Below are 18,096 nucleotides of genomic sequence, written 5' to 3' on the forward strand. Positions count from 1 at the left end.
CCTTTCTCTTTTCTTCTGCTGAGATTCTTACACTATATTAGTTAGCTCACTTAGTGTATCATAAGGCCAATTAGGTTCTGTTCACTTTTCTTCATTCTTTTACCTTCTGTTCCTCAGACTCAATAATTTCAATTGTCTTATCTTCAAATTTGAATTTTTCTTCAGCTTGTTCAAATCTGTTTTTGAAGCCCTCATATATATTTTACTTCAATTTTTATTGTACTTTTTAGTTTCAGAATATTTTTCATTCTTTTTTATAATTTCTATCTCTTTATTGCTATTCTCACTTTGTTCATATGATCCTTTCCTGTCTTTGACCATGTCTTCCTTTATCTCTTTAAGCAACTTTAACTTAGTTGGCTTAATGTTTTTGTCTAATAAGTCTGACATCTGGGCTTCCTCAGATATATTTTGTATCAATTTATTTTGTTCTTTGAATGGGCCATACTTTTCTGTTTCTTTGTATGTCTTGTGATTTTTTTGTTGAAAAGAACAATGGATTCTTATAATGTGGTAACCTTAGAAATCAGACCCCCTCCTCTATGATTTATTTTACTATTGTATGGTGTCTCTGTGTCAGGGATCAGCCTGAGGTAAAAGCATTAAGGTCATCTCAGGTCTTTTTCTGAGCTTTCATCTTTCCCAAGCCTTTCTAAATTCCCTCATTTATTTGGTAGTTCTTGAATGTCCAAAAAACAAACAAACAAATGAACAGATGTGGCTCCTTTAAATCCTCCGGAAGCCACCTGAGCCAGTGAAAGTTGATACCATGGCAACCACTCTTTGGGCCTATACCTCCACATTTAGAAGCAACAATTCATAATCAGAACATTAAATGATATTGAGGACAAAGTCTTTATTGTCCACTCTGGCTCCAGCAAGCTGTGCCAGAAACACAGGTTGCTGTCCAAACAGTTGCCTACTGTGGGGCTGGGGATAAGGGATGGGTAGCTATTACCACACTGAGGGCTGAAATCAACCAATACTAAAGACAACTTACCAGCTAAACTTTATCTTAGAAGCTGCAAGCGTTCAAATAGACTCCAGAGTTCCAAAGCTGTTGCTTGAGACAGTTTCTGTCAGTACAATAGTTATCTAAGTGGACAGATGGATTACTGGAGCTTTCTACTCTGCCATCTTTCTTCTCTTTTCTTTTTTAAGATTTTAATTATTTATTTGACAGAGAGAGAGACAGCAAGAGCAGGAACACAAGCAGGGGGAGTGGGAGGGGGAGAAGCAGGCTTCCTGCCGAGCAGGGAGCCCGATGTGGGACTCGATCCCAGGACCCTGTGACCATGACCTGAGCCCAAGGCAGACGCTTAATGACTGAACCACCCAGGCGCCCCTCTGCCATCTTTCTTGATGTCAACCTACTCAGTTGTTTTTTGAAAGTCTCTCAAATTTGGGTTTCTTGCATGTATTTTTATAATTTGACAGAGATTATGAATTATTGACAAGGATACTACATAGGTAATGTGTCCTCCTCAGTGCATCCTATCAGGAGTTACTTGATGTCAATATATATTATTGGTGTTGTTAACCTTGGTCACTTCCATAAAATGGGGTCTGCCAAAACTCTACACTGTAGACTTACTATTTCCTCCCTTATCATTACTAAATATTTTGAGGGAGACACTTTGAGATTATGAAAATATCTTGTTTCTATTTAAGCTTCCCCACTCATTTCAGCATCTGTCAGAAGGGCTGGCCCATGGAGATTATTACTCTGGTGTTTGATGGTGATTTTTCTCTTTCTTTTTTTTTTAAGATTTTATTTATTTGAGAGCGAGAAAGAGAGAGCATGAGTGGGGGAGGGGAGAGGCAGAAGGAGAGAGAGAGTGAGGAGCAGACTCCCCAGTGAGCAGGGAACCCAATGAGGGGCTTGATCCCAGGACCCTGAGATCATGACCTGAGCCAAAGGCAGACACTTAACCAACTGAGCCACCCAGGTGCCCTTGATGGTGATTTTTCTATTTTCCTCATCCTATCTAACACTTATATATTGGAATTTTCAGTGAGGAAGAGGTGTTACTTTCTCTGAATTTGTTCATGTATTAAGTTATTGATTTATATCACTAGGGACTCCTGGATATTTATTTTGTCATCCAGTATTATGATTATTTATTCTGTTGTTCAAGTTGTTCCAACTCTGGCCATTTTCCGATCTTTAGTTTGGCTCCTATACCTTTAAAAGACATTTTTTCTTTAGCATTTCTTTACTTTCTGGTACCACAAGATGCTCCAGACTCATATTGTAATTACTCAACTCACACAGTGTTCTCCAAAGAACACTGGTTCCTGTTATTAAAGAATAGCATTTATAAAACAAGAGCTAAGATCTAGGTATATTCATGCTACCAGACTATTGCTGCTTCTAACCCAATTCACTATTAGGTTTTTTTTCATTTTCATGTTAAACAAAGCATTCTTGGGACCAATCTCATTTGATCAGGATGTATTGTTCTTTTTTAATTGCTGGCCCTAACTTGCTAATATTTTGTTTAAAAATTTTGTGCCTATGTTCATAAGAGATATTTTTCTGTGACATTCTGTTTTTAAAATTTATCTGGCTTCAATATCAGGATAAGTTGGGAAATATATGTACCTGTTCTAATTTCTGAAATTTATTTATGACTGGATTTAATTATATGATAGACATTATCTTAGAAGGAAAACTGTGGCTCTTATTGGTTTTTTAATGGATATTTTCCACTTTACTTATATGTAACTTGATGAAGTTCCACTGTATATTATTGGATAGTTTTTTACTTAAGCAAAGGCAAAAATATTCAAGAAAAAAATTACTCTTATATAAAGTGAGTTGCTTTTAAAATGTTCTTAAAAGTACCTCACTGTTTCAGTTGGTAGAGCATGTGACTTTTGTTTTTTGTCGTTTTTGGTTTTTTTTTTAAAGATTGTATTTATTTATTTATTTGAGAGAGGGAGAGAGAGAGAAACAGCATGAGAGGGGAGAGGGTCAGAGGGAGAAGCAGGCTCCCTGCTCAGCCGGGAGCCCGATGTGGGACTCAATCCCAGGACTCCGGAATCATGACCTGAGCCTAAGGCAGTCGCTTAACCAACTGAGACACCCAGGCACCCGAGCATGTGACTTTTGATCTTGGGGTTGTGAGTTCAGGCCTCATGTTGGGTGTAGAGCTTACTTTAAAAAAAAAGAACCTAAAATGTTCCTGGGGTGCCTGCGTGGCTCAGTCAGTTAAGCATCTGCCTTTGGCTCGGGTCATAATCCCGGGGTCCTTGAATCAAGGACCATCAGGCTCCCTGCACACTGGGGAGTCTGTTTCTCCCTCTTCCTCTGACCGCCCCTGCTCGTGTTTTCTCTCTCTCTCTCTCTCAAATAAATGAATAAAATATTTTAAAAAAACTAAAATGTTCTTAAAAACTAGTTTTGTTCTCTTAAAATCTATTCTGTAGGAAAAAATAGGGCTTTTTTTGTTTCATTCTTATACTTCTCCATTCAAAAACTCATAAGTTGCCCAAATAAATCACTGTACCTATATATTTCAATAGCTCTCATATCTTCTTCATCAAATTCATCTTCAGCTTCCTTCAACTGTGCAAGAGTCATCTTTTCATATGGTTTAACTAAAACAAAATAAATTTTAGATAATTGAATTTAAAAACCATTTTTTACTTTATAGTCACATGGCTAGAAAAAACAATGTATAGATAAATGGAGATAAAGAATATCTTTAATGTTGCAGGTTCTCCAATATATAAATCTATTCTGTGGCTGACTACTTCAGGTTTGTTTAAAGTGTGAATTTCCCTCCAAGTTCGCAGAGCTACCAAGCTACATTTAAAGTAGATGTGAACATCAATTAGACCCCATAAATTTAGATTTTCCAAGTACTTGAAAATCTTGACAAATGAAACATACTATTTACATGATCAAAATAGGAGGTAATCACGAGCTAGAGGAATATGGCAGAGAAAAGTCTCACTAGGTTAGATACCAGGACATTTCAGCTCTGTTACTAACTAGCTTGTGACATTCAACACATCAGTTAAAATTTTTACGTGTCAGTATTCTAACTTCAAAAGTATGGGTGAGATTTCTAATGTCCTTTCTCCCTCTAAGTTTATGAAATACATTTTCACTATCATTATCTCCTTCATCCAGCCCACCAAATGCATAACTGTACCCATTGCTTCTTTCTGTAAACGTAAAACCATTTCTTCAATTTCATCTTTTGGCTCTTCTTTTGGAGGAAGAATGCCAAAATCTCTTAAAATTTCATTCCATTCTGTATCTTCATTTGGATCCTATTAAAAAAATAGAAAATCTATTAACATAATTGTGCATTTTAATATGTGTATGTGAAATTGATATATAGCATTTTTAATTACACAATTGTTCATGAGCTCTATGATAACTAGATAATTAGTTTCAAAGACTAGAACAAAGTGGCCTACTTTTTCCTCATTTCCCAGCACTAGCGATACCACATACTTCAATAAATAGGATACATCCTCTACCCTCAAAGTTACCCTGAAATGTTTAATAAAAAATCAATTTGGAACACATATATCAAATATTAATGAAGTAAACTCATAAATCATGGAAAATTCTCTGATGACTACAGAAGGCAAAACCAATTCATATCATGCACAAAGACAGTTTTGTTTTTCTACATAGGCATTTAAGACTTCCAGGTGAACACGTTTCTCTTTTCAACTATATAGCTTTAAGGGGCTCTTACTCCCAAGCTAAATGTTAAAAGAGGCTAGGAATTTTTCCATAGTTTAAATTCTGTCTAATCATAGTTTCTTTCTATGAAAGTTAACCTTGTTTTCCTTGTAAATTAGACTTTGATATTTTATTTGCTTCTTTTCCAGAAGTTGTAATATATTAACTCTTTTCTTTCTAGTCTGCTGTCCATTTTCTCTAATATTTCCAGAAGAAGAGAGAACTTTACATACATAAAGGAATACTGTAGGAAAGTATTTGATAACCTTGAATGATCTCCACATTCTGGTATTCACATCCCTCCACAGCCCCCTCTCCTTGATTATGGGTGGGAACTGTGACATGCTTCTAACCAAAAGAACATGGCAAAGATGAAGAAATGCCATTTCTGTGATTATACTCCATAATATTATAACTCCATCTTGCCAATACTCTTCTCACTGACTGGCTTTGATAAAGCAAGCTGCCATGTTGTGAGGTGCCCTATGTGACTGTGCATAACCCACAATCAGCTAGAAATTGAGGTCCTTAGTCAAATAGCCCCAAAAGAACTGAATTCTGCCAAATACCATGTAAGTGAACTTAGAAGTGGATCCTTCCTCTGTTGTACCTTCAAATGAAACCCCAGCTTTGGCTGACCCCAGCCACCAAATTTGTGGTGCTTTGTCATGCAACAATAAATTACAAATACAAGTATCACCTTCTCCTCTTCATTCTATTCTTTGGCCAAAGTTTTGTTTTTCTATACACTCTTTGTCTTTTACTGGTTTCTCTATCCATGAGATCTTCCAATCCCATTCTTTCTATATGTCTCACAACAATAAAAAATCAGCATCAGTAGGAGTTCTGCACTTGGTAATGGTAGACTAGATAATTTGAATCAAGCCTTTTTCTGAGAACATCTAATAAAATTTGAAAGCATTGGAGAATCAACAAGGCAGTGAAGAGAATTATCAGGAGAACATTTTAGATGAGAAAGAGAACTAGATAAGAGTTCTATGTTTGGGGCAATTCCCCTTGGATCCACTACCAGTTCTGCAAGAGGCCAAGAAGCTGAGAAATCAAATAAAGGCTCACAGATTTGAGCACGGTGACCAGAGACAGAAATCATTAAGAAAATGATAACTAGTAGATCATTGTATATTTGGAATTTAAGAAAACACTTTCTAAATAATTCATGGGTCAGAGAAAAAAATCACAATGGGAATTAAAAAGCATTAGGAATTGAATGATAACAATAAAGCCACATATCAAAAATATGTACACTTCAACTAAAGCAATTCATAAAAGAAATTTTATACCCTTAATTTGATATTTATATAAAATAAAAAAAGATTTAACTATTAAGAATCCAACCAAGGAAGTTGGAAAGTTTCAGAAAATCAAGATCAAAATCAAAACAAAGATAGAAAGACTGAAAGTAGAAAATGATGCAATGAAAAGTGAATATATAATAAGATTAACAATGAGAAAAATTGATTCTTAAAGATTAATGAAATTGATAAACACTTATAAACACTTACCAAGACTGATCAAAAAACAAAAAGTGAGAAGGCACAAAACCCCAATACCCAGCAATGTAAAAGGGGAACTCTTGACAGGTGATACATTTTATACAAGGTCCTCTCTATTGTATTTTGCTCTTTTTTTTTTCCTACTTTAAGGTGGAAGCTTAGATCATTGACTATGAACCTTTCTTTTCTAATATAACCACTTATATTTCCCCTTTATACATTTCCAATATATATATTTTGGTATATATATTGAAAAAATATATATATTTGTATATATTGTATATATATATATAAATATATTGTGTATATATATATATATTTGGCAATATATTTCCCCTTTACAAATTCTTTAGCTCCACCCTACAAATTTTGGTTTGCTGTACCTTTATTATTACCCAATTAAAAATATTTCTAACTCTTTTGTAATTTTTTACAGACATTTAATTATTTGGAAGGATGCTGCTTAATTTTTAAATAATTTGAACTTTTCTAGATATCTTATTAATAATTTATAATTTAATTCTCTTTGGTTAGAGAACATACTTTGTTAAGATCTTGATTTTTTGAAATGTATTGACTTGTTTTATAACCCAGTATATGATGTATCTTTGTGAATGCTTGAAAAAAGTGTGCATTCTGCCACTGATGGGCTTTCTCTAAAAATCAAAGGATGGTTGACAGGTTTGTTCAAGTCTTCTATTTTGTTAGCAATTTTTATATTTGTTGTTCTATCAATTACTAAGAGGAGAGGTGTTAAAATCTCAAATTATGACTGTGGATTTGTCTATTTATCCCTTGAATTTGGTCAGATTTTGCTTTATGTATTAAAAGTCTAATTATGCAAATACACAGCTATATTTGTAATATCTTCCAGATGAATTTCTCCTTCTATCATTATAAAATCTTCCTATTTCTAGTAGTAATCCTCTGTCTTCTCTTAAAATGTGAACAATTTTGTCCATTATTTCTTTCAATTTTTTCTGCCTTCTTTCTTCACCTTCTAGGATTCCAGTTACATGTATGTTAACCCATTTAATAATGTCTCCTCTGTTCATTAAATCTCTATTCACTTTTCTTTAATGTTTTTTTCTCTGTTTTTCAAATGGGCACTTTCTACTGATGCGTCTTCAAGTTCCCCGACTCTTCTACTGACTCTGGTTTGTTGTTAAGCCTATTCAGTGAATTTTTTTATTTCACTTGTTAATCTTCTCAGTTCTAGAATTTCCACTTGAGTATTTTATTGCCCTATTTCTCTGCTAAGGTTCTCCATCTGTTAATTCATTTTTCTTTAATTCCTTAATGATATTTACAATAGTTGTTTTAAATTCTTTGTTAACCTCAATATCTGGACAATCTCAGAATCAGTTTCTATTGATTGCTTTGCTTTTGAATATAGATTGTATTTTCATGTTCTCTTCCTTTTGCTTGTCTAATGTTATTGTATACTAGACATTGAGGATGATAGAGATTCATGATTCTGTTGTGTTGTTCCTCGTAAGTGTGTTGATTTTTATACTTTCAGGCAGTTAACTTGGCTGGGCTCAAATACCAAACTATTTCAACTGAAATAATCAGCAGCTGGAAACTCAGATCTGTTCAGTTCTTTCACCTTCCAGTGGCTACTTTTTATAAGCTCCTTAAAGTCTCCTACATACATATGGAGTTTAGCTGACAAAGAGCTGGGTGGATTTTATACATAGAATTTAAGGATCCTTTCTATATTACTTTCCTTTCTGAGACTTCCCCACAATTCTCTCACCACTCTAGTAGCCCAGAACTTTGCCCTCCAACAACTCAATCTATTAAGATGGTGATTTTCTATCCCTCTATATCAATGATTGTGGAATGCCCTCAAGTACTCAACTGTATGTGATCTTTTTAACCTATTGTGATAGTTTTAAAATAATCCACAAATTCACTCTCCTCTTTGGAGAGGTTAAGTTTCATACCCCTCCCATTGAGTAGGTTGGACCCAGTGTCTCAATTCTAATAAACTGAAAACATGATGGAAGTGATACCACATGATTTCTGAGACTAATTCATAAAAGGCATTGCTGCTGGGTTTTTTTTTTTTTTTTTTTTTTTGTCAGTCTCTTTCATCCCTTGCTCTGGGGAAAGCCAGTTGCCACGTTGTAAAGATGCTCAAGCAGACTAAGTCTGCTTGTGCTGACACAACAGAATATAAGACTGGGTGGCTTAAATAGAATTTTATTTTCTCATAGTTCTGGAGACTGCAGGTCCCAGATCAAGGTACCAGGAAGGGTTAGTTTCTAGTGAGAAACCTGGCTTGCAGGTGGCCACCCTCTTGCTGTACTCTCACATGAACTTTTCCTCTGTGCACAGAGAAAGATTGGGGAGTTGGGGAGGAGGAGAGAATGCTCTGGTGTCCCTTACTCATCTTATAAGGACACCAGACCTTTTGGATTGGGAACCTACCTTTATGACTTCATTTAACCTTAATTACCTCTTTTTTTTTAAGATTTTATTTTGTTTAAGATTTTATTTATTTATTTGACAGAGAGAGTGAGAGAGCACAAGTGGGGGAGCAGCAGAGGGAGAGGGAGAAGCAGGCTCCCCACTGAGCAAGAAGCCCACTGTGGGGCTTGATTCCAGAACCCTGGGATCGTGACCCCAGCTGAAGGCAGTCGTTTAACCAACTGAGCCACCCAGGCGCCCCCCCCTTAATTACCTCCTTAAGCATCCTATTTCCAAGTATAGTTACATTTGAGGTTAGGGTCTCAACATATGAATTTCAGGGAGACACAATTCATTCCATAAAACAGCCCTATTGAAAAGTCCAAATGGGGCGCCTGGGTGGCTCAGTTGGTTGAGTGACTGCCTTCGGCTTGGGTCATGATCCTGGAGTCCCTGGATGGAGTCCTGCACTGGGCTCCCTGCTCTGCAGGGAGTCTGCTTCTCCCTCTGACCCTCCCCCCCCTCATGTGCTCTCTCTCTCTCTCTCATTCTCTCTCTCAAATAAATAATATCTTAAAAAAAAAAAAAGTCCAAATGGTGAGAAACTGAGGCCTCCTGCCAACAGTCATGTGAGTGAGCCATGTTGGAAGCAGATCCTGCAACCCCAGCTGATGTCTTAATGATGTACTCTCATTAGATATTTCGAACCAGAGCCACCTGGCTAGACAACTTACAAACTTCTGACCCCCAGCAACTTTGAGATAATAAATATTTGTTGTATTAAGCTGCTAGATTTTGGGCTATTTAGTTATACCATAATAGACAACTAATATGCCTATCCATTCAGGGGCTTTTGTCTTAGTTTTTTTTTTTAAGGTCTAGAAATCTTAATTAAAAAAAATAATCAGAGATGTAAAATAATATTCCTGTTCCCCTATTTACCACAGCAGTATTCATAATAGCAAAATTTAGAAATTTTAGTATTCAGCAAAGAAATTAGAGGTCCATTCAACTTTTTACTTCAATGATTATAGTTTCTATTTCTAGAGGTTCTTTTCCATTCCTTTATCTGTTCATTCTTTTTTTTTTTGGTATTTTAATCAAAGTATTTCATTTATATTTTTGTTCATTCATTCATTCATTTAAAATTTGAATTTCAGTATAGTTAATATATAGTGTTATATTAATTTCAGGTATACAATATAGTGATTCAACAATTCTATGTTTACTCACACTGCTCATCATGATAAGTATATATTTTTTTAAAGATTTTATTTATTTATTTGACAGAGAGAGAGAGAGCACAAGCAGGGAGAGCAGGAGAGGGAGAAGGAGGCTGAGCAAGGAGCCTGATGTGGGACTCAATCCCAGGACCCTAGGATCATGACCTGAGCTGAAGGCAGATGCTTAACCGACTGAGCCACCCAGGTGCCCCATGATAAGTGTATTCTTAATCCCCATCACCCATTTCACTCATCTTCCCACTGAACTCCCCTTCACTTCCCACTGACCACCAGTTTGTTCTCTATAGTTTAAAGTCTGTTTTTTTGATTTGTCTTTTTTTCTTTGCTTCTAACTTCCACATATGAGTGAAGTCATATTCTTTCTCTGACTTATTTCACTTAGCACTATACTCTAGGTCCATCCATGTTGTTGCAAATGGCATGATTTCATTCTTTTTTATGGCTGAGTAATATTATATAATTATATTAATTATATATATTATAAGTAATATTAATATACATCAACTCCATTTACCCTTTTTCCAACTTATATGTTACTGTCTTAGTTCAGGCTGCCATACCAAATTACTGTTCACTGGGTGGCTAATAAACAACAGAAATTTATTTCTCACAGTTCTAAAGGCTGTAAATCTGAGATCAGGATGCTAGCACAGTTGGGTCCTGGTGAAAGCCCTCTTCTGGGTTGCAGATGGCTGCCTTCTCCTTGCAGTACTTCATGGCTGAAAGACCACAAGCTAGCTCTCTGGCCTCTTCTTACGTGGGCAGTAATCCCGTTCATGAGGGCCCCACCCTCATGACCTGATTACCTCCCAAAGACTCCACCTCCAAATGCCACCACGTTGGGGATATTTCAACATGAATTTTGGGGGAGGGGCCATAAGTTACTCTCATGTAACTCATTTTATTTCCATATTTTTTCTTAACAATACATTATCATTATTAATATTGCTGTTATATTTAGCCAACATTTCCTCAGATTTACTCACATTATTTACCACTTTTTTCTTCATTCCTTGTTGAATCTCAGACCATCCATCTGGAAATACTCTTTCAGCCTGAAGTACAACCTTGAGAATTCCCCTTAGTCAGGACTTGCTAGGGCATTATTCTCTCAAATACCTAAAGCATGTTTTTATTTTGCTCTCTTCATAAAAATAATTTTTCTTTGCTCAGCAATAAAAAAGAATGAGATCTTGCCATTTGCAACAACACAGATGGACCTAAAGGCTATAATACTAAGTGAAATAAGTCAATCAGAGAGACAAATACCCTATTATTTTATTCGTATGTGGAATTTAAGAAACAGAACAAATGAACAAAGAAAAAAGAGACAAACAAAGAAAAAAACCCAGACTCTTAAATACAGATAACAAACTGGTGGTTGCCAGAGGGGTGGGGGGTGAGGGTTTGGGTGAAATAGTTATAAAGGGGATTGAGAGTACACTTATCTTGATGAGCACTGAAAAAATGTATAGAACTGTTGAATTATATTGTACACCAGAAGCTAATATAACACTGTATACTTATTATACTTCAATAAAAAATGATAGAATAGAATCCAACAAATCTGGAAGCCTAAAAAATAATTTTTCTGAGTATAGTTTTTTTCTTTCAACACATTGTTCACTACTTTTTAGATCCACTGTTGAGAAATAGTTGTCAATCTCTTATACTTTTGAAGATAATCTGTCTTTTCTTTGCCTGCCTGCATTTGAGATTTTCTTTGTAGTTCGGCAGTTTTGCATGATGTATTTAGTTGTGTATGTAGGGCCCAAGGGCAGGCTGCCTCAAGACGGGCCACTTTGGCACACTGGTTATTTTATTTTTTTTATTTTTTTATTTTTTAAAGATTTTATTTATTTATTTGAGATAGAGAATGAGAGATAGAGAGCACGAGAGGGAAAAAGTTCAGAGGGAGAGGCAGACTCCCTGCTGAGCAGGGAGCCCGATGTGGGACTTGATCCCAGGACTCCAGAATCATGACCTGAGCCAAAGGCAGTCGCTTAACCAACTGAGCCACCCAGGGACCCTGGTACACTGGTTATTTTAAAGTTACTTAAGAGACAGCCTTATGCAAGAAGAACACTCAGACTCTCTTCTGGCCTCCTGAATGCAGGAAATAAATCTTCCATATGAAAAGTACCCTCCCTGCACGAGGAGGTAGAGACATCCTTACCACCAGAGATGGAAAATTTAGAGCCCAGAAGCCTGTATTAATAATAACCCTTGTTCCTGTTTACTAATTTACTACCACAGCCCGAACTCTGTTTAGAATTTCTTACTAACTGAAGCTCCCAAAGTTTTCTTTGATTTGTCAATTCCTCACAGATTTATTCTCTATCTAAAGTGTGCAAGAACTGTCGGCCTTCATCATTTCTTTAAATCTCAATATCATCATTGGGTTTCCATATGCACATAATAAAACTTTAGTTTTTTTTCTCTTGTTACTATATCTCATGTAAATTTAATTTAGTCCAGCTGGAAGACCTTGAGGGTAGAGAAGAATTTTTCCTTCCATTCACGTATTTCTTTCATTTATCCTGTGTGGATTCACTGGGTTTTTAGAAAGTAGAATGCTATCCTTTAAAAGTTCTGGAAAATTCACCTCTACAACTGAAATCAAACTTGGAATGCTAGATTTTTCGTACTTTATTAATTTTTGTATCTTTCCATATTTCTATACTGACCTGATAAACCTATCCACCTATATTTTTTCTCTTATTGCACATTTTCATTTCAAGAAGTTTCGTTTAGCTCTTTACCAAAAATTTTTACTGTAGTAAATGTAAATAATATAAAATTTACTACCTTAACCATTTTTTAAGGGTACAGTTCAGTGGCATTAAGTACCTTCACACTGCGGTACAACCATCACCATTATTCATCTCCAGAATGTTTCATCATCCCAAACTAAAATTCTGTACCTATTAAACAATAACTCCCCACTCTTGAGCTGTACCCTTAGCCTTGGTAACCACTATTTTACTTTCTGTCTCTATGAATTTGACTGTTCTAGCTACCTCATATGTGTGGAATTGTACATTATCTATCCTCTTGTGACTGGTGTATTTCACTTGGCATGTTTTCAAAGATCACGCATGTGGAAACATGTATCAGAATTCCCTTCCCTTGTAAGGCTGAATAATACTCCATTTTAAGTATACACCACAGTTTGTTTATCCCTTCATTCACTGATGGACAGTTGGGTTGTTTCCACCTTTTGGCTAATGAATAATGCTGCTATAAATATCGATGTACAAATATGTTTGAGTCCCTGCTTTCGAATCTTCTGACTATATACCTAGGAGTGAAATTGCTGGATCATATGATAATTCTATGCGTAACTTTTTGAGGAAGTACTGTAATGTTTTCCACAGCAGTTGCACTATTTTACATTTCCACCAGCAATGCACAAGGGTTTCAATTTCTCCATATCCTCATCAACCAACATTTGTCATTTTCTGTTTTGGTAATTGTTATCCTATGAGTGTGGTCTCTCATTGTGATTTTGATTTATTTATTTTTATTTTTTTCAAAGATTTATTTATTTTAGAGAGAGAGAGAGCACAAGCAGGAGGGGTAGAGGGAGAGGGAGAGAAAATCCCAGGCAGACTCTGAGCTGAGCATGAAGCTTGGTATGGGGCTTAATCTCATGACTCTGAGATCATGACCTGAGCTGAAACCAAGATTCGGATGCTTAACTTACTATGCCACCCAGGTGCCCCTATTTATTTTTATTTTTAAAATTTTTTATGTATTTTTTTTTTACATAAGCTCTACACCCAGTGTGAGGCTTGAACTCACAACCCCAAGATCAAGAGTCACAGGTTCTACCGACTGAGCTAGCTAGGTGCCCTTGTGATTTTGATTTATAGTTCTCTAACAGTTAATGATATTGAGCAGCTTCTTATGTGCTTATTGGCCATTTGTGTATCTTCTTTGAAGAGATATATATTAAAATTCTTTGCTCATTTTTAAGAATCTTTTAATTTTTTTATGAAGACAATTGTTTAAGAGCAGTTTTAGGTTTACAACAAAACTGAGAGGAAGGTACAGAGATTTCCCATATACCCTTGTCCCCCACATATGCATAAACTCTCCCATTATCAACATCCTCCACCAGAGTCTTACCTTTTTTTTTTTTAAGATTTTATTTATTTATTTGACAGAGAGAGACACAGTGAGAGAGGGAACACAAGCAGGGGGAGTGGGAGAGGGAGAAGAAGGCTTCCCGCCAAGCAGGGAGCCTCATGCAGGGCTCGATCCCAGGATCCTGGGATCATGACCTGAGCCGAAGGCAGACGCCCAACAACTGAGCCACCCAGGCGCCCCTATTACCTTTGTTTAAAGCAAATTCTTCATTTAAAGCCAAAATAAGGGGCACCTGGCTGGTTCAGTTGGCTGGACATCTGCCTTTGGCTTGGGTCATGATCCCAGGGTCCTGGGATCAAGCCCTGAGTCGGGCTCCCTGCTTGGCAGGAAGTCTGCTTGTCCCTCTCCCTCTGTCGCTCCCCCTGCTTATGCTCTCTCTCTCACTCTCATTCTCCCAAATAAATAAAATCTTTAACAAATAAATAAATAAAATGTTGTTTCAACATTTTTTAAAAAGCCAAAATAAAACAGCAACTATTTTTATTAAGACTTTATTTTTTAAGCAGTTTTAAGTTCACAGCAAAACTGAATGGAAGATACAGTGATTTCCAATATACCTTCTGCCCCACACATGCACAGCCTCCACCATTACCAACATCCTCCACTGAAATGACACATTTGTTACATCAGCACATCATAATCACCTGAAATCTATAGTGTACATTATGGTTCCCTCTGGGTGTATATTCTCTGAGTTTGGGAAAATGCATGATGACATGTATTCATCATTATGGTATCATACAGTGTATTTTCCCTGCACTAAAAATCCTCTGTGCTCTGCCTATTCACCCCTTCCCTGCTTTCAACCAGTGACCTTTTGAAAGTCTCCATAGTTTTCCAAAATGGTATATAGTTGGGTTCATACAGTTTGTGGCCTTCTCAGATAGGCTTCTTTCACTTAGTAATATGCATTTAAGGTTCCTCTGTGTCTTTTCATGGCTTGATAACTCATTTCCTTTTAAGCACTAAATAATGTTCTATTTTCTGGATATACCACATTTGTTTATTTATCCATTCACCTACTGAAGGACATCTTGGTTTGCTTCCAAGTTTTGGCAATGATGAATAAAGCTGTTATTTTTTTTTAATTTTTTTAAGATTTTATTTATTTATTTGAGAGAGAGAATGAGATAGAGAGAGAGCATGAGGGGGGGGAGGGTCTGAGGGAGAAGCAGACTCCCTGCTGAGCAGGGAGCCCGATGCGGGACTCGATCCCGGGACTCCAGGATCATGACCTGAGCGGAAGGCAGTCGCTTAACCAACTGAGCCACTCAGGCGCCCGAATAAAGCTGTTATTAACACCCAAGTGCAAGTTTTTGTGTGGACATAACTTTTCAGCTCTTTTGGGTAAACATCAAGGAATGTGATTGCTGGATTGAATGGTAAGAGTATGTATAATTTTATAAGAAACTGTATTCCAAAGGCTATATCACTTTGCATTCCCACCAGCCATAAATGAGAGTCCCTGTTGCTCCAAATCTTTGTCAGCATTTAGTGTTGTCAGTGCTCCAGATTTTGGCCATTCTAATAGGTGTGTAGTGGTCTCTTATTTTAATTTACATTTCCTTGATGACATAGACGTGGAGCATCCTTTCATATGATTATTTTTAATTGGCTTGTCCTTTTGATATTGAATTTTAAGAGTTCTTTATATATTCTGGATATTAATCTTTTATCGAATATATAATTTACAAATATTTTCTCCATTCTGTGGTTTATATTTTTGCTCAATTGAGAGAGCAATGTCCTCTGATGCATAAAAGTTTTAAATTTTTATGAAGTCCAATTTATCTATTTTTTTCTTTGTTTTGCCTGTGTTTTTGGTGTCACATCCAAGAAATCATTGCCAATCCAATTTCACGGCATGTTCATTATTTCCCCCTGTTTTCTTCTAAGTGTTCTATAATTTTAGTTCTTACATCTAGGTCTTTGATCCTTTTTCAATTAATTTTTGTTTATAATGTGAGTTAGAAGCCCAACTTCATTCGTTTGCATGTGGATATCCAGTTTTCCCAGCACCATTTGTCAAAAGACTATCCTTTCACTTGAATGATCTTAGCATTGTTGCAAATCATTTGACCAGTGAGGGTTTCTGTCTGGGCTAATTTATTCCATTGGTCTATATGTCTGTCTTCTGTCAGTACCACATGGTTTTGATTACTGCTGCTTTGCAGTATATTTTGAAATCAGAAATTGTGTCCTCCAACTTTGTTCACTGTTTAAAAGACTGTTTCAGTTATTCCAGGTCTCCTAAGATTTCATGTGAATTTTAAGATGGGTTTTGACAAAAAATATCATTGGGATTTTGGTAGGGATGGCACTGAATCTGTAGACTGTTTGGGGAAGTATTGACACATTAACAATTTAAATCTTCCAATCCATTAAAATGGATTGTTTTCTACTTATTTATGTCTTCTTTAATTTCTTTTAGCAGTGTTTTGTAGTTTTCAGTGTACAAGTCTTTTGCCTTCTTGGTTACATTTATTCCTAAGTATTTTATTTTTTTAAAGATTTTTTTATTTATTTGTTAGAGAGAGAGAGTACATAAACAGGGGGAGCAGCAGAGGGAGAGGCCCAATGTGGGACTTGATCCCAGAATGTTGGGATCATGATCTAAGCCAAAGGCAGATGCTTAACAGACTGAGCCACCCAGGTGTCCCTATTCCTAAGTATTTTATTCCTTTTGATGCAAATATATAGGGAATTGCTTTCTTAATTTTTTTTGATTATTCATTGTAGTGTATAGATATGTCTTCATCAAATTTTTAAGCTCACTACTCCCTGCAGGTAATTTCAACCTAGTCTTTTACTTTTTTAAACTAAGACACATAATTTTTTTATAACCTGTTTCTGATCATTCTAACAAAAGTCTTCTGTTGGTTCATGTTCATGGTGCCCTGTTTCCTTTGTGTGCTTGGTAACTTTTGATTGATTTCTGAGAACTTACCTGAGGGAATTCTTTGAGGCCTAAGATAAAGATATCTCCTACACAGAGGATTTTTTATTTCTTCCAGGCATTTATAGGCACTAAGTATATAACTAATATGTATATATCAAATTCATAATTTGAGGCTTGCTAGACCACTCAGACAATATGCCTTAGGTTGTAATCTACGTGAGAGTTGCCTTGGGCCACAACTTCTTGGGGACAGGTATTATTCCTTTTCTTTTTCTCCCCTGTTCCACTAAGCATCAAGACAACCTTCCCTGAGTTCCCGTAGACATGAGTTTATCTCTTGTTCCTACTCCTATTAGTCTACCATCCTTTGGTGGACCATACCCCTTTGATTCCTTCTTACCCTGTGACTCTACCCAGGATCAAAACACAGACTGCTAATGCCTTCAGGGTAAAAGTGGCTTTGGGACTGTGGAAATCCATTTACCTCATTTTCCAATTTCCCTTCAGTTTTGGTCTCATAGTTTCTTACTATCATGTCATCCCTTTGATGCTTTTAAGGAAGTATGTTTTACATGTTAGTCAGCATTTTTACTTGTATGCAGCAGGAGAAGCTCACTATCATCAAAAATTCCAGCACTACCTTTTTAAAAAACTCCCTCTGCACTTGACATCCCCTACCATCTTCTCTTTTCTCCTTCACGGTTAAACTTCTTGAAACAACTGTCTACATAAGCAGTAACCACTTCCACCTTCCATTAACTCTTCAACCCACTCCAAAGTTCGCTTCCAATACTTTCAAAAGTGCTCTAGCTAATGTCACCTACAAGCTCCATGTTGTTCATTTCAATGGATATTCATTGTATTTGATCTCTTAAGCAGAATTGGAGAGACTCTGTCATTCCTTTCTTGTTAAAATGGTCTTTCTTGATATTCTTGATGCCACATTCTTACGGTTTTATATCTTCTCTGCTCTTCCTTAACTGATCTAGGAGTTCATTGCAATGGAATTTAACAGTAAATGCTCTATAGTCTATTTTTTCCTTCACTTTTAGAAATTATCTATGAAATTTTATCAGATAGAAATAAGTACCAGGGCGCCTGGGTGGCTCAGTCAGTTAAGCGTCTGCCTTCGGCTCAGGTCATGATCCCAGGGTCCTGGGATGG

The 18,096-nt window shown here is 36.3% G+C and overlaps 1 protein-coding gene across 7 annotated transcripts in view; it reads right to left on the minus strand.

The window, feature by feature from the left end:
* Positions 1-18,096, minus strand: part of PDCL2 (phosducin like 2) — a 244,449-nt gene that overhangs the window by 19,144 nt on the left and 207,209 nt on the right. For all 7 annotated transcript variants that reach the window (XM_073891707.1, XM_073891706.1, XM_073891705.1 and 4 more), the window contains 2 exons: positions 4,164-4,284; positions 3,513-3,603 (listed from right to left, as the gene is read on the minus strand). In XM_073891707.1, coding sequence (XP_073747808.1) covers positions 3,513-3,603; positions 4,164-4,284 — 212 coding nt within the window. The remainder of the gene's footprint in view (positions 1-3,512; positions 3,604-4,163; positions 4,285-18,096) is intronic.

The sequence above is a fragment of the Callorhinus ursinus genome, unplaced genomic scaffold (genome assembly GCF_003265705.2).
Source record: "Callorhinus ursinus isolate GAN/ISIS: 27379988/994484 unplaced genomic scaffold, GSC_fseal_2.0 scaffold4, whole genome shotgun sequence".
In the NCBI taxonomy this organism is placed as follows: domain Eukaryota; kingdom Metazoa; phylum Chordata; class Mammalia; order Carnivora; family Otariidae; genus Callorhinus; species Callorhinus ursinus.